We start from the raw sequence: 21,999 nt of genomic DNA on the forward strand, positions 1-21,999 counted from the left end.
TGATCCACTTAGGTTAAATCTATGGACGTTGTTAAATTTACTTTCCTCTGTTGGCGTGTAGAACTATAATATTCAGTCTATGTACTAGATGTGTAATATTAAATTCCTGTTAGAAGCTATATCGCCCCACACATGGTATGACCATAACGCAATATAAATTCGCCTTAGATCCAAGACATGTCTACACACGTTAAACGTATGGACTAAAAGGCATACTGTCAATTTTCAACATGACTCCATGAAGGTCCACACAAGTTAAACATATAGATTAAAGGCTAAATGTTAAAAATCACCGTTAGACCCCAAACAAGCCGACACACATGAGAATCTATGGACTAATAGCCTGATGTTAAATTCCCTTTAGACACCATACATACACCCAATGTTTTCTTTTCAACGAAGCTGTTCCAACCGCTTTAAAAGTTTTGTATTCTACTCAATTTTTGTTTTGGTGGATAGATAAATTGATATTCAGAAAGTTGTATAAAAAAAACAACTCTTATGAAAATGCTCCATAGATACTTATTTTTACTTAAAATTTGACAGTGAAAATGATATTGAATGGTTTTGTGCAACAATGTTGTATACCTTGTTTTATCTCTCTCGGATACACGTGTTAGGTCCGATTGCCACGACTGATGAGTAAAATCCCTAATTATTTGACTGGGTCTTTTGCCCCCGCCCCGCCTACGTGTCAGAATAATTTGTGTACTCAAAATTTGCCCAGGAAAAATGATTATGTGAAATAAAAAGCCATGTTACTTTCGGTGTGTCGTTTTCAAAACTGGAGCAGAAAAAATGTTGTAACTTTACACTGTATGCTTAACTTCATACAGAACAAAATTTGCCTTAAATTTAACATTGTAGCCAAACGTTTTAACTTTGCTCCGACAAATAGTACAAAGTAATATTTTACACTTAGTGTCTTCAGCCTAAGTGAAAAAGGAGTTTCATAATAAGTGAACTGACCTTGGATAAAGAAGTCTGTCTGTGTATGCTAGCAGAATGGTTACAAATTTTTAATAAATACTTAAAAAATCAAACTGTCTCATATGATTTTCTGCCTTAGTCTAAAATAGTCGGAACAAAATGTTCACCGTGTGCATTCAGCAAATTAACAACTGGACAGTGCGTTTATGACACTACCATAGGCAGTGGAGAAGACGACAAATCGTAAATCTGTACACGATTAAGGAATGACAAATGTTTCTGACAATGGAGTATTATTCTGGCAGTCACAACTGCCTAACAGTAAATAAGATTATTTTAGTGAGACCATTACATTAACACATAGAGTGGTTATAGTATAAACGCAATTCAGTAATGTGGTATTACAAGGACTAGAGTCCTATACTGTGTGTAGCTGTTACGACTGTATGTCTTAAACTTTGTAACAAAAAAGAAGCGACAACAAGTTAAGCGTTCAACAAATAATTTATTTCTCTAAGTTCCAAAGTGAACATTTAAAAGACAGTGTTGTGAATTACCCCCCCCCCCAAAAAAAATCATAAATGTCATATCACATGTCGAAAATTATAGATTGTTCTGAATGAATTCCAATAGTCTTGAATATCCTCATGTACCAAGAGTCTTGAATATCCTGATGTATCACAATGTCTCGAACGAGTTCTCAATCATACCAAAGTAGTGTTTTAGGTCAAAAGGTCAATGAGCGCTATGTAGTTCCAATGAATAATTTAAATAAATAATTCCTCTCAATTTATATCTGAACACGAATATATGCGAGATCACAAATTGATCATGAAACAGAAACGAATAATTGTTTAACAAATCAAATCTCTTTATATATAAATCTTACTTGACCTGAAATGTAATAGATTTCCTACGGAAAACCTCACTAACTCAAAAACAAAGTCTGGTTTGAAACAGAAATTTAAGTAAAAATCGTGTTTAGAATATGACAAAGGTCATGTAGGCACGACTCTCAGTCACGGACAAACACACACACAATTGAACTCCCTCGGTCTCTTTCTTAATATGTCAATATGTAAGTTAAGCTGCTCTCAGATATACGATCAAGTAACGAAAAGACTGTCTACGATTGCCAAAAACTGCGATAAAGGAAAAAACAAAATACACGATCTCCATTTAATCTAGACTTTTGATCTCCTGCTTATTTCTGTATTTATATGGACTTTCTTTCGCGACACTCTTATGAGCAAGCTATCGATGAAACAGGCAAGAAACTTGCCTAACGCTTTGGTCTAACAGTTATTTCAACCCAAGCATAAACTCCAAATGTATGAGGTTCCAATTGAAGTCCAGTGGTATTCCAAATAAATTTCGATAATGAATGTGTTGATGTGATTGTCGTCTCGAACGTGATAATGTGCCAATGACCTGGAATGTGGTGATGTGCAAGTGTAAATACACTATAAGCCTAAATTAAAGTTTTAGTTCAAGAATATTATTAAGCATTTTGCAGTTCCAGTGAATACTAATTTGACTATAAAATTCCACTCAAATTAAAACCAGAGCACAACAGTTAGAGTGAATCTGCTTCTGGAAATTAAGGCACGAAGGAGTAATTTTTTCTAGTAAACAACTTTATATAAATAGCAAAGACACAACAGAAGAACCATTATTTTTTTAATGTAAACGTTGTCAACACACTTGTGACTTTCCACGTGAAAATATATGTCCTAGACTTAGATTCAAATAAACATGTTTACCTGCAAATATAATGATCTAAACATTCAACCCATACTCTTAGAGTAATATTACCTATGTATTATCTCACTGGTCAGGAACACCATTTAGTTGATTTCGGACATGGTCAATTACAAAATACAGATGTGCATAGCATATTAAGAAAAGACAAGAAACAATATAAATTAAATAAATATAACACTGTCTATAACATACATATATTTTTTTTGAGTGCATTCATTAAATTTCCATTTAAGATAGACATCATATGTTACATTCAATAAAAAAATTATCCAAATAATCTTGAAAGTTCTGTTTTTATTGAAAATTCTAACGAAGTTGCAAAATAGTTGTTGGTTAGGTTATCCAGTATCGGATGGGTTAGTATTTTATCCTGCTTCCTAGATTTTAAGGACACACTAATGATAAGGAGTAATTTGCCATTGGAAGCTATGGCAAGAAGATAGGTCCATTCAAACTTGGTTTTCTCATTCAACGGTTTCATTAAAACTGGATGCGTATAGAGTATGTAAAACTGGCTGAGTGTATAGTATTCAAAGCTAGATGCGTATACAGTATTAAAAACTAGATGCGTATAGAGTATGTAAAACGGCTGAGTGTATAGTATTCAAAGTTGGATGCGTATACAGTATTAAAAACTGGATGCGCATACAATATTAAAAACTGGATGCGTATACAGTATTAAAAACTGGATGCTTATACAGTATTAAAAACTGGATGCATATACTGTATTAAAATCTGGATGCGTATACAGTATTAAAAACTGGATGCGTATAGAGTAAAACTGGATCCGTATAGAGTATGTAAAACTGGATGAGTGTATAGTATTCAAAGCTGGATGCGTATACAGTATTAAAAACTGGATGCGTATACAGTATTAAAAACTGGATGCGTATACAGTATGCAAAACTGGATGAGTGTATAGTATTCAAAGCTGGATGCGTAAACAGTATTAAAAACTGGATGCGTAAAGAGTATAAAAAACTATTTGAAGTTTGTAAATACTTAACTTGCATTCAGTTGGAAAAATACAGATGACCCTTGAACAGATTTAGTTCTGTATCCCGTCAATCTGGAATTGAGTTTTTGAAAATATAGCCCTTAAAGAAAGCAAAGAATCCGTATGCTTTTTAAGATATATCAAATCGAACATGACTATCACTTTTTGCTTGTATATCTTCGTCTGAGCCAATACATATGTTCATTACCATAATATTAACATATTAATCCATCACTTTACAAATTTACATATTTTTGGACAAATGCATTAACAGGAAAAATATCCATGTATTAGGATGGAAACAAGAAAAGGCATACTTCATAGACTGTAGATCGATATTATATTTCGAAGTTTATTATTGTTGCTCTTCTCGTTGTACACATACTGTAAATAAACCATGTTCCGGCTAGAAGCTAACATTGTGCTTTGTGCCAGCAAACAACCTAAACTAGTCTGCAGAGAAGTTCTCTGGAAATGCTGCGAGTTGGTTCCGTAAATGATACACCAGCTGAATATGTCTAAATATGCATTTAATATCTTGCATGTACGATTGTTGTAACGTTGCAAAAATCGAAATGAATGTATGATGTAACATGACACTGTGGTCTTTAAATAAGTAACAGAAAACAGTGAGAAGCAACAAGCTTTGTAAAATTCAACAAATAATTTATTTCCCAAACACACAAAGTGAGAATGTAAAAAAAGGAACATAAGGTTTCGCGAGTTAAATCCCATATAATCCTAATAATTAAAGTTCTTAATAAACTTTAGTGGAAATTCAAATTAAATCCAACGCTGAAAGTGTTGATGTGTCTGTGGTGAGCCGTGTCGTTTTGATGTACCAACGTTTGTTTGTTGGATGACAATAATACAATCCAAGAATACATACTTATTTTAAATTTCAGTATAAACTCAAGTCACAATTTTCCAGAATGCTAGTTTTGAAAAGCACTCTGGTATTTCCAGAAAAGAATCACCTGAATTAAATAATTTGAAGAAATAAATTCCAGTCCAAATGAATTACTGGACACAACATAATACAACTGATTCTGCCTCAAGATCTTAAAGCACGAATGAATAAGTTTTCCACAAACAAGATTGTATAGTCTTCTGCATGACATCAGGTCATAATTAACATTTTCTATTTTTAAAACAATTATCTAATAGAAAATAAACATCTGGAAGTTCATAATGTTAACAAAATAAAATCTAAGCTATAATAATTACAAGTCTGTTACTAAAATTATAAAATATAAAGTGTAGTAAACAACAGGTACACCCAGCAAGGATTTTCCAAAGTTCAAGACTGAGATAAATATGTTTACTACAAAACCAGATCATTTATTCAGGCCAGGTCAAAATGAACTTAATTTTGGACAAGGTCAAGCACAACATGCAATGGCATATTATCAATAGCGTATAATGAAAAAAGAAATAAATAAATAAACTAACAAATAAACCAATAATAAATAAATTAACAAATAAACAATGTAAATTAAATATACTTAACAAATTGGTGTGTATCTTGCTTCCTCCAGATGGCTGGAATACTATTCCTCTTTACCTTATTTAATATTTTAAATAAAAAGAATTACTACGTCGCTAGACTTCAAATGTAAAGTCAAAGTAAACCTTTTTTGTCCCTAGTCATTTCTAGAACCTGAAAGCGTAATATAGGTGACATACCGATATCCATCCATCGCTTCTCTTGTACTGTATATCATACGAACTGAATCATGGGAAGACGATATTACTAGTGATGTTACCTTCAGTCTACGTTCGATAGATCTGACACCAGTATCATTCACTTTATACGCCCGTGCAATGAGTATGCTTTGTCTGACAATTCGTGGAACAAGAATGATAATTACGGGATTATCTACATGCTGACCTCCACCAGGACCGACAAGGGGTGGGGATGGGGGCAACCGGAGATATATCCATGGGATCCGGGCCCATAAGGGGCCTGGGCCGAACAATACTTTTTAATTTTATAAAAGAAATTTTTTATTTGAACAAGAACTAAGAAAGGCCCCGGTGTTTTTTACCCTAGGGCCCATGATCGCTCTCTACAGCCCTGGCCTCCACTGCGGACATGTTTTACATACACTATTTCAAAATATTTCAGAAATTCTGCTACAACCTCCTTTCGTTACCTCTGTGTTTTTGGGGGGCATTCGATTGTAAACACCTGTTACACTCGTAACATTGGTCACTGGGTACACTCAAAATCCGGAATGATAATTATTGCCTTGATTTTCTTGGCGCAAATGACAACTCTGAAATGCAGGTATCTACCACCAGTTGTCAGTCAATTGTTGTTTTATTCTAAATTTTAATGAACCAGAAGCCAGTCTTGCCTTAGGCGTCAGGCAATGTCTCCTGTTTGTCTTACCTTTCATGACTTAAATGATGCCCTAATGGTTAAACACCTTGACTGTTTACACCACCATTCAGTTTGCATACATGTAAAAGATTTTTACCTCTAACTATGAGTTAAATGCCAACATCAACCGAAGCTGGGGACGATGAGGTGAAATATTAAAACTGAACTAATTGGTTTCAAAGAAAATCTTTTACGAATGAGCAGGTATGGTTATTTTTTTTTTTTTTTTTGCGCTTCACAATATACTTGTGCATCTTTGTTTTCCAGGGAATACACATAGGGACCAACCATTTCGTTTTCTAAGGGGCGGGGAATCCCTCCCCCTCCCCAATGTTTATGAATGGTAAACACGTATATCAGCCATAACTGGTGAACAAAACAGATGATATATGCTGAAAAAGTTTACATTCACTGGTCAACAGAATCTAGTACGTAGTAATCAAATACGTGGTAATTTTGTGAGAGTCTGTAGGCAGCGTTGGAGAAGACAATTCCATCCTTCGAAATCACTCCGTTGTCTTCGTGGACGTGACCATACATGTGAATCTTTGGTCTGAAAAATAAACAAACATAAAAACTGCCATAAAATATATTTATTGAGTGACTTTATATTTTATGATGAATGTTTGTAGCTAACATTTGAACAGAACAGAATAGCGAATATCTTTGATTTTTTTAAATACAAATCTTCTATTTATGGCACTATATCATGAACAGAACAAATAATTAATATAATTTAATAATGATCTACACCGGTTAATAGCTCCTTATCACGAATTTGGACCTGGGTGTGTGAATGCGTAATTTGAAAATACTCTCACACCGTTGTAAATAAAGACATAATTTAGAATGTGATATAATGTATACAGAAATTCTAAAACTGGTCCATCTCCAGAAGATGGAGTTTCAGTGTTGGAATAGTTGGAGTTGGAGGGTGGGGTGGGGTTATCTTTCAGTGGAAAAAAGCGTACTGGCATGCAGTTCTGATGGAGAACTCTCTCTCTCTCTCTCTCTCTCTCAACTCTTCAGAATGTAGAAATTAATTAACTTGAAGCTCAAATAGTGTCACCTTATCACGGGAAAAAAGGCGTCCAAATAACCTAAGATTAAAGTAGATGATGACGACATTATGTCTATATATATATATATATATATATATATATATATATATATATATATATATATATATATATACAATCACAATGTTATTGTTAGCTAATTACACAGTATGTGAAGCATGGGAAACGCGTGTGACATAAATAAAATATTAAGAGATACTTCTACACTTCGATTATATATAAATCTAAGCATATACAACTAATCAGTACTAATTTAAAAGTTTGATCTCCGCTTCCATTACATGAATGTGTACGTGATGTACCAGTCATGGTTAGTGGTCTTCTTTGGATTCTCCACCTCCAACCGATGGTGGATTTCCCATTAGACAGCCAAGGCAGTTGCCTACGTGAGAAAATGTTTTGCTATTTGTTTGTGGAGTTTGCCGTCATTTTTAAGCACATGATAGACTACACATGGCGGTCAGTATTTTGTGGAGGAAAAACCCGGGAAGACTCTAGGAAGAACCAGCGACCCACGAGAAGTTAATGGCAAGCTTTCTCAAATATCCACGATCGGAATCTCAAACTCACGCGGACAGAAGTGACATATGTGAGTGACCTGTAAATTCGAACGCCATAGACCATTCGGCTAGGTGAGCAAGATTGGGGCTGACACTCTGACAGTGACTGGCAACGGCAAAATTCATCACTGCCTCCAAGACCACTAATAAAAGGCCGTAGTGTGCATGTGTTAGAACCCACCAAACGACTTTCTAAACAAAATAATGATCAATAAAAGTGATGTAGTTTTCAAATATACCAAACATTCTCCTAGGCAAGCATTTTGTGAAACCAATTTTTAATATTTGTTTTTTTGTAATTTACCTGACGCGGTTCAGAACTGTATCCAGCAATATTTGACAACCCCAGTGATCATAGTTAGCATGTCTTTCATTACACACTCGGCACGCACCTTGAGTTCGCAGAATGCTCAAAACTTTAAACATTTTAGCTGCCAGATCTCCGATGCTTAGCGGAGGCATGTGCGTGACTAGAACGTCAGTGTCTGATGGAATTTTCTCCCATTTCCATCCCAGGCGACGCCGGTCCTCTGTAAAGGCTTTAGCTAGCGAATACCATCTGTCAAAGGTCCATGGACTTCCATAAAATTTAATTCCTTCCACTTCCAGAGATGAATCTTGAAGATATGTCACATGTTTTAACCGTGATTGAATCTCGTTTGCACTGCGACCGGGAAAACTTACTTCATGGTTTCCTGCCACCAACAGTTTGTGTTTGATTGGGACTTTTTCAAAGTATTTGTCGATTTCTCGAGTCAGTTCTTGGAAGGCTGAACTCCGGAAAAGAAGCCGAGATAAAGAAGCCTTGGAGAAATCTCCTGAATGGACTAGAATGTTGGCATCAGGAAGTGATATATCGTTATGCATCATGTGGGTGTCCGACACGTGGACTATCCGGACACATTTGGCGGATGGGTCATCCACCGCCCCAACTTTGATAACAGTTTTCTCGTCGATGCATGCGTATGAAGCCATAGAAAATTCTCCTGTGAACAAAGAATGAATATTTGTTGTAGTAGCAATAGTTGATGTAGTAGCAATAGTTGATGTAATTGTCGTATTAGGAGGGAGAGGAGGACGAGAAAAGGATGAGCAACAATACCAGTAGTAGGGTAGTAAGCAGTAATAGTAGAAGTGATAGTAGCAGAATGTGTATTGCTACACTAACTTATGCATTAGGTAGTAGTAACAATGGTCATGTGAGAGAGAGAGAGGGGGGGGGGACTAAATACAGTGATTTGCGTGATATAAAATCTATGGAAAAGTGTTTAACATGCTAACATTACAGACATACAGACACAGACCATTATTTACAGACATACAGACACAGACCATTATCTGAATAAAAACTTAAAAACAATAGGGCATGTGTGGCCGTCCTCACTGCCGATTATGAAATGATTCAAATAGAAATATAAAAGTGGGATCAGATTAGTATGCTTAAAACTCATTACTATTTTCAATCATTTATGAAAGTAAACCGAATAAAACATGCTTATACTAGTGAGGCTGAATTTCAATAAAATGAAATGAAAAGGTTACAAGTAAAACCGTGGAACTGACAAAAACTTCTGAGACTTACGGCCTCGCTGTTTTCAATGCCAGTATGTCGTTGCACTTGAGTGATATTCATGGAATTGAACTAATAAGGTACGCATCACAAAGTTAAATATGTGCTTTCGGAATATACAAATCTACCGACTATGAAATTATGTGATGAGTGTGTGGATGTGTGATTTGGATTTTTAACGTAGCTTTACCAATTTACCAATTTTTCAGTCATATCGCTACGATGTCTTGCAGTGTGGCAGTTTATAGTGATGTCTAGCACTAAGGCATCATGCCGCAGACATGTAGCATGATGTCCCACCCAGTCACATTATTGAGACACCAGGCTGACCAGTCCTAACACTTACCTCTTAAAGCTGAGCGCCTAGCGAGGCAGCTGTTAGTACCATTTTTGTCTTTGATGTGACTCGGCCGGGATTCGAAACCACGACCTCCCGCATACGAGACGGACGCTCTAACCACTAGGCCACCGGAGAGGTAATTATGTGAGGAAATAAACGTACATGTACACTAAACTGTAATTGTGGCTGTGACGGGTATAATCGCGCCGATTGGTTGAATGTCGACTTAGTGATATTTCTGTTTATATCTAGAGAAACTCTGTGTGTGTGTGTGTGTGTGTGTGTGTGTGTGTGAGAGAGAGAGAGAGAGAGAGAGAGTACCTTCTCAGTTCGCTTAGTTTCGGAAGCTTCGTCAGACTGAATAATTTATACGTATACCTATAAATAAACACTGGTACATTTTTGGGTATCCATTGCTTTCGCTGGTAACCATCCTTAATTGGCAAGTCAATATCATAGGTCCATATATTCAGTGACGTAATTTGAGGAACGGCGATATTCTAGTTTCGGAATTTCCCCCTTGAACATCCACGGGGACAGAATTAGGGAGATTCCGTAAAGTCATTGAGGTGGGCTGGTTCCCTGCATTGCTTTCTCTCAAAGTGCGTATAGTGGAGTGCAACACAAACATGTCACGAAGCAGGCAATCAGACTGTCACTAGGATTGATTACAATTTATCTTCCGTCGCAAGTGTGACTAGAGTTGTAATGGAATCCTCTTGACTTGATCATTATTAGTACATTAGAGCGTATTGTGTGTGTGTGTGTGTGTGTGTGTGTGTGTGTGTGTGTATGAGAGAGAGAGAGAGAGAGAGGATTTTATGTTAATAAAATATCGTTATAGAGAACGAATGAGCCTGCTGATGCAATTTATATTAACCCGTTTCTATTTACCTTAGAAACTATGTCGGGCTGCAGCCCTAGTCCAATAACGTAAGACACATCACCCGATATTTTTGTTCTGTAGGGTGATGGCACTTAAACAAAAACATGTACTGTGTCTTACATTGTAGGACTAGCTGCAGCCCATAATTTATGAATCGTACCCCACCTTCTTTTCGAAAGTATTTTCTTGGCACAGTTACTATCCATAGTACCAGTCACATGGGTAATGTTAGACCAACAAGTTGTCCGCCGCCAGTCAAAAAAAGAAAAAAAAAAAAAAAGAAAAGAAAGAGCAACTTGTTGGTCTAGTGTCATGTATGTGCATTTACTAATTTTAAATTAATATAAATTGTTCTTTTAAAAGTAAACACTAATTTTCTTTAAAAAGTCTATTCAATCCCGATTATTGAATGTTCTGCACCTTAACTGTCACCAAGAAACTTCCAGACAAAAATGATCTATTGCTATGGACTTTACAAGGGGGGCCCCGAGTGGTCTAAAGCACTCTACGTTACAGATCACTGCTATCTCACCTGTCTGCGTGGGTTCGAGTTTAGGATTTGGCCAATGTGGGTATGTGAGAAAGCTTGCCAGTAGCTTCTCGTGGGTCGGTGGTTCTTCCCAAGTTCTTCCTCCACCATTAATACTGGCCGCCATGCATAGCCTATCATGTGCTGAAAATGGTGTTAAATCCCACAACAACAACTTTACAGTGGTGGCCATTACTAAAAACTTGGGTCAAAATAATAGTGCATCGAGTTGAATCATCACAATCAAGGGTTGTCCTACAATGTAAGACATAGCACATGGTTTTGTTTTAGTGTCATCACCCCCCAGAACAAAAATATCAGGTGATGTGTCTTCCATTGTATGACTAAAAATCAACGGTAGTACGAATTTGTTGATCAATATGCGTTGCTTTCATTGTGACATCACAGTGTACGACATTCAATCCGGATAGTACTGGATCACACCTTTACGTTCATTTCCTCCCAAAATGTCTATGTACTTTAACATAGAGTTTGCCTTATGCACCTCTTGGGGTGTCTAAATAATGACCTTCCAAAGGTATATGGATGTATACAAATCTGAATGAAGTGAATACTTGCCACTTAGAAGTATGTAGAATCAAATTCTAAAAAATTACACTCAATACTGAAATAGTTGGTGTTGAGTGCCTACATCACCCATGTGACTTGTACATTATTAGATGATTATGTAATCCCTTTAAACCTTAGAAATTTCAGACCAAACTTTGTTCTATATGTGCAAGCTATTTTAAATTCGAAAAATAAAGCCATTAATGGCGATTACAATGAAAAAGGCTATTTTTAGTAGATGGACAGCCTAAAATACATCGTAATGTGTATGCTTTTGATGCAGATGCTCGTATTGGTAAAAATAAACATCAGTACATTTATACTGTATGCATCTTGCAAGATACCAACCATGGCACAATAGCAGGTGAGTCTGAGAGTCAACAGCCATAACTTTATCAAAGGAAGAAAATACTGCTGAACATCAAACTTATTCTACATCTTGTAAATACAGTATGTAGCTGCACGTCATTCAATAAATATCCAAAAAATACATTATTGTGTGGAAATAAAAGTGGGTGCATTTGAAAATAGAAAGTCTGAGGCCTTAACTCCGCCAAATGATTCAGAACACTGACTAATGAACTCCTCTGATACCTAATCAAAATAAAGGTGCATGCTAACAAATAAGGAATGGTTTAATGAGAAATCATCCATGATTATGCTTTTCATTTTTGTGGGTACATTCTGATGTGTGTCACCTATTTGGAACCATTATCCAAGACAGTAATCATCCAAGAGTCTGTAACATGACCACATGCATCACATCATTAGTCAGTTAAACAAATAAATGCTATAAAACTGCAATATTTTATGTAGATTTTTGGTTTAAATATCCAAATACAATACCTGGAGTGATTCTGATGAGTCACACTCAAATTCAGTCATTTAACATGTATAATTTTTTAAGAGACATAAAATTGTTTTCCACTTGAGTTGATATCCAGAACTCTGTTACATTGCCCATGCACACTGTTCAATGCGCAAACTTTAACAGGAAAATATGTGGACTGGTGATAGCAGTAAATACCCTACAAGCATTGGAGGTTTGAAACTGCATTTTAAAATCTTGTTACAAGGTAGCTTTGAACACAGTAGATCAACTACATAATTTACCATTTAAATTAAGTTTTATTAAGATAAGGAGCGGTGGGAAATAGAGGCATCAATTCCTTGTGCTCTGAGGGAAATCCCATTTAAAAATCTGGAACAGGGACAATTGTATAGTTTCCTTCTTTGAAAATTTTGTTGGGAAAGTTGGCATCATTTATAATTACGAAGCCAAGACCGAAAGAAGGCTGTTAGATAAGGGGTTTTGTTAAATTCAGGGGGACAATGACAGTTTGAGATGGGAGAATGTCTCATGGGCTAGCTCAATGTACAATGTTGCATGAGGAGAGCTAGTATGGGGTGGGTGGGGAAGCTTTTGGTTCCAAAAGAAAGCTTGAAAAGTTATTCTTGCATTAATTTGTAGAAAGGAAAAATAAATTCTTTTAGCCATCAGTTTAGTTTTTAAAAAATCTTCTGAACAAATAAAGAAAAATATCTTTGTGAGATAAAAAGTCAGAAACCCACCTGTTCCACCACCAAATCAAATGGTTGCATTCTAAGGTCTCGGTCACAATGTGATAGAATACTTTAAATGTTGAAAATTTTAATTTTAGAAACACTTATATAGGTATAAACAAATTAAATTGTTTAAAACATTTGATTTTTCAACTAAGTAATTTTTTAAAATTAAAATAAAGGTAAATACATGTTCGTATCATCTTTTTCTGTTCATATACTTCTACACCAGGAGATATACAATATGGCTGGCTCTGTCGGTTCATGTGGTAGATTTTTAGTTTTAACACAGTAACTAAAAGTTCTGCAGCAATTACCCTCACAGACAATAAAGAAACATGCTGCTTTTGAGGTGAAAAGATTAAAGTTGGTATGACATTACCGATCACATGACTTTTACTTGATGCATGGACCTCAACTAAGTATGCTTTCACCCACCATGAAGGCTTCTTTAGTGCAAGATCAACAGGTCATGATGAATCAAGATGGAGAAAGTCTCCAAATGATTTCTTGGGTTTCAACGCATGACTACTTTCAATAAGATGGTACAAGTATGCTGCCTATAGGTATGCAAGAGCTGACATGCCAAGGTCACCTTAACCTGAAAAAGTAAGACGACTACTGGCATTGTTCCACACCCCCTTTTAATTTCTCCTTCAAACTTTATAAGGTATCCTCACCGAAAACTGCAACAAGCCGAATGACAAAACGTTCAAGTCTCTACAGTCCAACAAAAATGTTGATGCAAACTGAGATTTACTTTTCTTACATTTCTAGATTTCATTACCACAACAACTGATACTACTCTATCAACAAAGATTAAAAAACCCATCGGGCAAATCATGAAAACAGATAGCCCTTCATAGGATATTAGCCTTATTAATCGATATTGTACCTATTTTTGTAACAGATTTTATTATACTAAATGCACCTGCCATGTGATGGTTGTACTGGAAATCATCTTTGTGGTAGTCTTTAACATGCATTTATTTAACATGAACAAGCCTTTCACAATTTCCACATCTGTACTTCAGTTTAGTTGACATCTTTATTCTGTACATCATGTGTGGGGCAGGAGTAATTTTAAAGCTGGACTAAAATTACTGGTGTTCACTCTTCATCTTCTCCAGATATAGGAAAGATATAGGAAAGATCAAGCTGCATGTCAACCTACAAATCAGTGCCTTGTAGGCATCATATGGCAACTAATAATTGTCAAGGTCACTTTTTCCAGTTTTCTGGTTTTTGGAGCATTTCCCCAGATACCCATTTTTATCTTTTAATTGGAAATCAGTGAGCAACATGACCCAAAGAACTAGTACTTCAGCCTTTTTCTTAAGAAAAGAACATCCTCAGCCATCATTATCTTTGAAATTGATTCATTTTATGTTTTTTTTTGTTTAAATAGTAGTTAGTGACGTCGCATTATGCTCAGCTTTTTGTCACACCTAAAACTCAGGTAACTTCTGTCTTAGGATCAAGACCCAGGGTACTGGGGGAAAATCTGGTACATGTTCAAACATTCAACCAGATGGAATTTCCAGAGAGGGCACCTACAGCTTCCGTCCAAAAGTTTATAGCATATAATTTGATACTTAAACTTTCAAAAATTATCATTTCTGAGACACAAAATTGAACCATCCTTGAAAAATGAATCTTATCAATAAATCTGTATTAACAAATTTTTAATAATTGGATGATTAAGATTCTATGCACCATCTTTGGTTGTTCTTGTTAATAGGTTCATCATTTTGGAACTCCAGGTCATGATACTTCTACTTGATGTTACAGAGCCTTCATTGAGGCCAATGAACTTTTGTATTTGGGTTTAACACCATTTCTTAGTGCAAGATAGGCTGTACATGGTGGCCAATATAATTGTTGGGGGAATAACCCAGGAAAACCTCAGTAGGAACCATCAACCCACGAGAAGCTATCTGCATCTTTTTCACAGTGGCTGAGTGAGAGACTTGATCCCATGCGGACCGAAGTGAGATGGCAGTGACTGGTAAAGGTGATCAGCAATAGCTATTCATTGCATATAAATCATCTTTACCAACCAGACTAAATTACCAGCCTTTGGTATTGATTTTGCAAAGATTATAACCACTGAAATGCCCTTTCTTATAGTTGCTTGTGATTATGCAACAAATCTAAAATATCAGTTTCAATTGATGCATAATTGATACTAGTTAATTCAGTTCGGTATTTATAGGTTACTGGAGTTGTATGGAAAAATATGAATGAGTTTTTCGGATGGAATACTGCACGATCTTGGGAGTGTAGCATATCCATCCAACAAACGGAGTTCATATTTTCCCATACAAATGCAGTAATCTTTTTATTATATGCTCATTTTCATATTCTACCTAAAGCTCAATTATTTAAACAAAAATACACTACCAGAAACAAAGTAACTGAATTTATGCTGTATTCCAAACTAAATACACAAGCACAGATTCATCAGTACACAACAACATTATTAATGTGCACATAACTCCGCCCAGGTAAATTTGAACTTAGTCACATGCTAGAGCTAACTTTAAAAAAAAAAAAATGGTAGCTTGGTCTACTTAAAATTGAAATTTAGAGTCATATTGTGAATGAATGTGCATTGCCAACAACTTTTCCATTTAGTCCATTCTACATGAAATACATTTGATGTCAGCACTGAGGGAGTAGTGTGTTGACATCTGCAAGTTTCTGTTCTGTCATTAAATGTTTGGAATCATAATGTGGGAAAAATATGAAGTCTTTCAATTGTATTTATCAAAAAGATGCTATGGAATATAATGTTTATTTCATTTTGAGTGCAGTAAGGAGGATGTAATTGCACTTGGAATGTAGTCAAAATTATAGTACAATTTCGAAATGTGTAATCAAGCTTGAGAACCCATGAGATGGCTCAAGTAATTCAGATTTGCAGAACAAAGAAAGTACATTTTGAGGAAATTCAGTATGTAAAACTGTAAGTATATTTTTTGCCATACTTATTACCAGCATAAGAAAACAGTTTATGCCTTGTCACTTGCATGGTATTTGTAGGAACCCAGCAATTTTATGACCTGTCAGGCATCTATCGCTAGCCTAAATCCAAAACATTGTATTAAAAAAGTTAGCGTGGAATGTGACAGAGCATCTGGTATGTGGCAGTCAACGATTTTAAATATATATATTTGTGTATTTTTCTGACAACCCCACCATCATTTCTCATTTTGTTAACACAACCCACAACAGAAGTCATTTTCCTAGCCAACCTTCCACTGTCAGAATCAAAATAGTTTGAAACACCACCTCCTACAAGTTTTTTTAAAGTGCTGTCCCTGGGTGTGTGTGTGTGTGGAGATATATGTTTTACTGGAAAAGCCCTTAACAAAGGTCCATAATTCTTTTATTACATGTCCTAATGCAAAATCTTGAAAGTCACTTTTAGGGTGATTTATGGGTGAAAGAAATGAGCAAAACTGTGACAGATCATGAGAACCTTTTATTCTAATGTCCAGCATAATTTTAATGTCATCTTTGGTGCTAAGCACTCGTTTTATTCTAACGTCCAGCATAATTTTAATTTGTCATCTTTAGTACCCAGGAGTCCTTTTGGCAGCTCAAATGTTAGATGCGCAGTTTTCAACTTCTTTCTGACTTCTTCTTCAAATAGCTGAAAGTGGAATAAAATTCTATTAAGGATAGGGACACATCTAAATAATTTCTTTGTGACAGAGGTAATCCAAGATTGAATGATAAAAACCCAGCAAAGGAGCTAATGCCATTTGGTGTCTTGTAATCTTCTTTAAGTTTGTTTTGTACACAAGTAACTTTTTTGTGATAAGTACATGTCAGTTTGAAAATATTTTCATAAAAATGTATTTTTGCTCTTTATTGTCTGTAGCTCTGAATTCTGAATGCATTCAAAAGCAATAATTCTTGCCAAAAAATATATCCAAATTTATTTTTGGGAAATCATTATTTTCATTAAAATGTATTATTTATGAAAGATTTTCCATGAAAATGATATCTAACCAGGGTCATACTAATTGAAAAATTATATAGATTTAAATAAATAATAGAGAAATGTGTGAAAGACATGAATTACTAAGGTATTAATCTCTACTTAAAAAATCAGGAGCCCACTCCCTACAGAAAAAAAGTGTGCGCTCTCCAGGTGGGTTTAAACGAAAGTGAAATTGGTGGAAGACTGCTCTTATTTTTTATTTACGATATCAACTGTTTCTTTGATATTAGAACTGTATCTTTTTATTAAAATTATGAAAAGAGCCAAATAGATGGTGGTATTAATAATTATATCAAACAATGTTATCATCATAGCTGGCAACCCTCCATTCACTTTGATGGTCAGTACTGCATTATATGAAATAAAACTAAAACACATCATTAACATAACACTAACTAAATGTACAAATTTATTTGCAGCCAGACTTACTGATATACACAAACTGCATGCTATTTATTATGATACTGTGCTGTGGCAGACTTGAACTTCCTTAATTGGTTTATGCTAAATTTGTTTTCAAAGCTGTTCAGGCCCTAAAAACTGTCTTATTTTACCTCATGACAGAAAATATTCTGTTACTGTTAATGTTGCTATCTCAGACAGAGAAAGGCAGGTTATGTTCAGCAAGAAAATTCACAAACAATGCTTCAGCATTTGTAGTCTGTAGGACTTGAGCAGGTGGCTTCAAGCATTCCAGGGCTAAAATCAGCTGGTGTTCTTAATTTTTCCAATATCTATTTGCTTTTTTTTTTAGCACTGTGGTTTTTAACATGCCCACAGGGGCTTGAGTTGTTGCTTACAATTTATCTGTCATACATGTACTATATAATAATATTATACGAGCCACTATGCACATTCCCAATTCTAAAATTTAAAAACCGTGCAAAACATGCATAATGTACATTGATGTTTGAATGCAAGGCCGAATTTTGGTGTAGTCTAATCCATACTTCACTTTTTGTGGAATATATTTCTTTTTCCTTGGAGGAGAAAACATTTTAACTGTAGTGTAGCTTAATTATGAAATGTTATTAATTCAGAAGATGAGACGTCAAATGGTTAACGATAGTGGTTAACGATTAGTGGTGTTTGCACATACACGGAAAAATACAAACTCAAGCAAATTAAGATATATGCCAATCTTTCAATTTCTCAGAAATTCATACACTTGAAAAAGCTGTCTTCATTTAGTATTTATTTTAAAAAATTATGGTTGCAATATGTACATGTGCCATTTTAAAAAAAATTCAGCTGAGCCCCCATTATTTTCACAAGTATTTCTAAAACTTCTGTTCTAAATATAGATTAAATATTTTAAAATGCTTTCTACAGGTCAAAATGAAATAATTAAATGGCTTTGCTAACATCATTACTATAGCAGTACACCGAGTGGCCGAGTGGTCTAAAGCGCTCTCCGTTATGGATCACTGCCATCTCACCTCTGTCTGCGTGGGTTCGAGTCCAGGATTCGGCCAATGTGGGTATGTGAGAAAGTTTGCTAGTAGCTTATCGTGGGTCGGTGGTTCTTCCTGGGGTTTTCCCGGGTTCTTCCTCCACCATTAATACTGGCTGCCATACATAGCCTATCGTGTGCTGAAAAATGGCGTTAAACCCAACAACAACAACAACAACTGTTACTGGCATCAGTGACCACAGCTGATATTGTGACTGGCATTTAACGGTATAAAAGAAATTTTCTTCCTGATTAAGCCAATTAAGTCAATATAAGCTTACATTTTATTGAGTTTACCAGAAAAATTCAATCTCAGAAATGTTCACCAGCACAGCCAATCAGATGATGATGATCTTGAATTAAGGTAATTTCTGCCCATTAGGCATGCATGAGCCAATCAGATACAAGACCCATTATTATGCATAAGCCAATCAGATACAAGACCCATTATTATGCAGAGATCTCACCCATAATCAAAATCATCTGAAATCTTGATGATACAATGTAATACAACATCCAATCAAAATCTACCTCCAGAATGTTCAAAATCTCAGCCAATCAGATGCAAGATCACCTCATTAAATATGCAGATGTATGTCATTCAAAATCAAAATTGTCCTTGGTCTTGATGTTGTTGTTGTTGTTGTGGTAAGGTTTAACGCCATTTTTCAGCACACGATAGGCTATACATGGTGGCCAGTATTAATGGTAGAGGAAGTACCCGGGAAAACCCCGGAAAGAACCACCGACCCATGAGAAGCTACTGGCAAGCTTTCCCACATTAGCCAAATCCGAGACTCGAACCCACGCAGACAGAGGTGAGATGGCAGTGATCCATAACAGAGAGCGCTTTAGACCACTCGGCCACTCCGGGCCCCTTCCTAGGTCTTGATAACTGACACACCTAATCTGACTGAAATCTGATCAGAAATGAAGCCTGTAGAGTGTACAAAAGCCTGTAGAGTGTACAAGAGCAAGTATACATAATACAAGAAGAGCAAAAGGCCATAACTGAAACTCACTTGGCCTTGGTTAGGTGAGCTAAAAATCAGCCTTGTACATACTGATGTGGTCACGGACAAGTTTGGTCAACAATAACAGCACATTTTTTCTTGCATTATAATTTGAATCATTTCCTTGCAAATTACTTACATCATCAACTGTGGTGTCTAATTTCTTGGACAAATCAATTTCCTCTGCATGAAGTGGATTGTCTATCTTGTGTGCCACCTTCTTCACTTCATGGTAATAGTGGGACTGAAGTGTCTGAAACAACAAGTCAGACTAGATATGTGTTCATGGAACATGGATGTCATAAAAATTGACTCAACTCAAAACCAATAAGTTTTACCAAAGACAAGGGCAAAACTGAATGCTGCTACCTATCACATCTTTGGTGGGGCGTAAACTCAGCATATACACCCTTTATATTTGCATACAAGTCTGAATGAAATGCAGACTGCATAAACCCAGATCAAAAATTACAATGTACCTGCAGATCTGGATCTGAGCAGTTGGATCTTACTTATATCAAAGTCCTTTTACATGAAATATACAAGGTCAAAGTCCTTTTATATGAAATATACAAGGTCAAAGTCCTATTACATGAAATATACAAGGTCATTGCCCTAACACTTGGAGATTCATTATAATATGGGGAAAAACTTTGAAATATTTCAAATTAATGTATTTTCATACAGTTTATTTGATATTTGATATTATTTTTTGATATCTTTTATCTGGAAGCTACCATATTTTCATTTTTTGTGAGGCTACTTAAAGTTGCTGACAACAAGGGAACAACTCTCACCGTGGTAAAAACTTGAGGCGAAGAAGCCAGACCAAAGTGATTGCCTGAAATTGAAAGACTTCCTTATTCAGAGAGAACTGCTGGAATTTCCTTTAGGGTGTAAAGATGGGGATGTGAAGGCATACATCATCAAGAGGTCTATTGAGACTTCTCAGGGTTTTGATCTTATTGCACTTCTGACTAACGAAATCCTCATATGCATCTACGGAGATTACCGGGTAACCCACCAAAAAAAAGATTTTGTTGTCCAGCTAGACTTAGGAGAATCCAGAGTGGCATCCCTATGAAGATGTAGAAGCTCTCCCGACAAAGCCATCAACACCAAGAGCAAGTGTCTTGCTGTTCTGGCTACAAACTACAAATGTCTCTATTGGGTAGCCAGGAATAAAGACCCCTCCCTTAAAAGGTCAAAGGAGGCCAAGAGAGAAGGTCAACATCTGAGGCTATGGTGACTAATTATGTAATTTATGAATGTACAGAAATATCCTAACAAAATCTAATTTGCTTAGGTCAAGCAGTTTTCTATATTCATGTTAACATGGTCTGACTGAAAAGGTCTGTCCAAAAAGATAGCACAACTTGCAAAAAATCCAAGCGTAATTCAAACAGCAAAAAATTCTATTCAGGACATCTAAAGAAATGAGCTAATCAAATGTTACTTCTCAATGGAAACTGATTTTCCATAATGATACTATTGAGTCTTTTGGGATAGATGCATGAATGGAAGGACTGATGAAAGGTTGGTCAGATGGACATGACCAAATGAAGATGCCATTGCTGGAAGCAATGTGGAAAGCAGCAAGGAATAAAAGACATTTGCACTCCAGAGTAAAACATGGGCTACTGTGTGATGACCCATTCTGGACACACACAGCCACAGACAAACACACATTAGAGGTTTCATGACATCAGCTACACTTTAATAGAAACCAAAACAAAGACAAAGGCAGAGGAAACAGATTCTCTATTAAATAAAGTTACAGGAGAACCAGTCTTGAAAGACCATCCCTTCTGCCAAAAAATAATAGTCTCTCAAGACAGGTGGTCTCTCATGTCAGGTCATAACACTATATAACCAATAAATATGTGCAAGGAGAATCTGGTCTCTCAAGGCAGGTGGTCTTTCATAGCAGTGGTCTCACAAGACAGGTTTTACTGTATTATGTTCAAATACCCAAAAGTCAGTCAAAGGATAAGGAGAACAATACCTTTATCTCCCATAAAGAACTCTCTAAGGCTCTGCATTTAGCTGGGTCTGGTTCTGTTGGGTCATATGGATCCTCATCACCATCTACAGTGGAAAACAGGTCTTAAAAGTCAAAAACCATTTTCAATGTACATAATATAGTAACTAAATAAAAAAACTTCTTAAATAAGTATTCTAATTTCTTTGTGTATGCATTGTTTTTCCATGACTCGCCGGTAGAATATGATGGCTTTCCCATTATCACAAGGCTTCTTAATACAAAAATCTCACAAATAAACAGTGCTGTGTTTAAAACAAAGCTAGATTAAGAAAATATCAAGATTATCTAATGGTTGGTAACTCT

At 35.8% G+C, this 21,999-nt stretch overlaps 2 protein-coding genes across 3 annotated transcripts in view; both read right to left on the reverse strand.

Moving 5' to 3' along the window:
• Nucleotides 1–1,432: 1,432 nt before the first annotated feature.
• On the reverse strand, nucleotides 1,433–10,246 carry LOC149777154 (UPF0046 protein C25E10.12-like). 2 transcript variants are annotated; one of them, XM_089941849.1, is made up of 3 exons: nucleotides 9,948–10,246; nucleotides 8,021–8,702; nucleotides 1,433–6,630 (listed from the first exon to the last, which is right to left on the reverse strand). In XM_089941849.1, the coding sequence occupies exons 2-3, from the start codon at nucleotides 8,689–8,691 to the stop codon at nucleotides 6,486–6,488; spliced, it is 816 nt and encodes a 271-aa protein (XP_089797975.1). In that variant the 5' UTR covers nucleotides 8,692–8,702; nucleotides 9,948–10,246; the 3' UTR covers nucleotides 1,433–6,485. The 2 variants fall into 2 exon arrangements, with proteins under 2 accessions (XP_089797975.1, XP_089797976.1); XM_089941850.1 differs by lacking the exon at nucleotides 9,948–10,246 and adding an exon at nucleotides 9,633–9,875.
• A 6,400-nt stretch (nucleotides 10,247–16,646) lies between these two features.
• Nucleotides 16,647–21,999, reverse strand: part of LOC149777155 (nucleolar complex protein 4 homolog) — a 50,177-nt gene continuing 44,824 nt past the window's right edge. The window contains exons 12-14 of the mRNA XM_089941852.1: nucleotides 21,658–21,740; nucleotides 19,792–19,905; nucleotides 16,647–16,832 (exon numbers count right to left, since the gene is read on the reverse strand). Coding sequence (XP_089797978.1) covers nucleotides 16,716–16,832; nucleotides 19,792–19,905; nucleotides 21,658–21,740 — 314 coding nt within the window. The 3' untranslated portion in view covers nucleotides 16,647–16,715. The remainder of the gene's footprint in view (nucleotides 16,833–19,791; nucleotides 19,906–21,657; nucleotides 21,741–21,999) is intronic.

This window comes from Sinohyriopsis cumingii, chromosome 18 (genome assembly GCF_028554795.1).
Source record: "Sinohyriopsis cumingii isolate HCF-2022 chromosome 18, ASM2855479v2, whole genome shotgun sequence".
In the NCBI taxonomy this organism is placed as follows: domain Eukaryota; kingdom Metazoa; phylum Mollusca; class Bivalvia; order Unionida; family Unionidae; genus Sinohyriopsis; species Sinohyriopsis cumingii.

Excerpts from the sequence above, each read along its gene's own strand:
- LOC149777154 (XM_089941849.1), bottom strand. The coding sequence starts at position 8,691 with ATGGCTTCATACGCATGCATCGACGAGAAAACTGTTATCAAAGTTGGG. Across the intron at positions 6,631-8,020 it reads ACAGTTCTGAACCGCGTCAG|ACCAAAGATTCACATGTATG; the intron begins GTAAATTACAAA and ends TTTATTTTTCAG.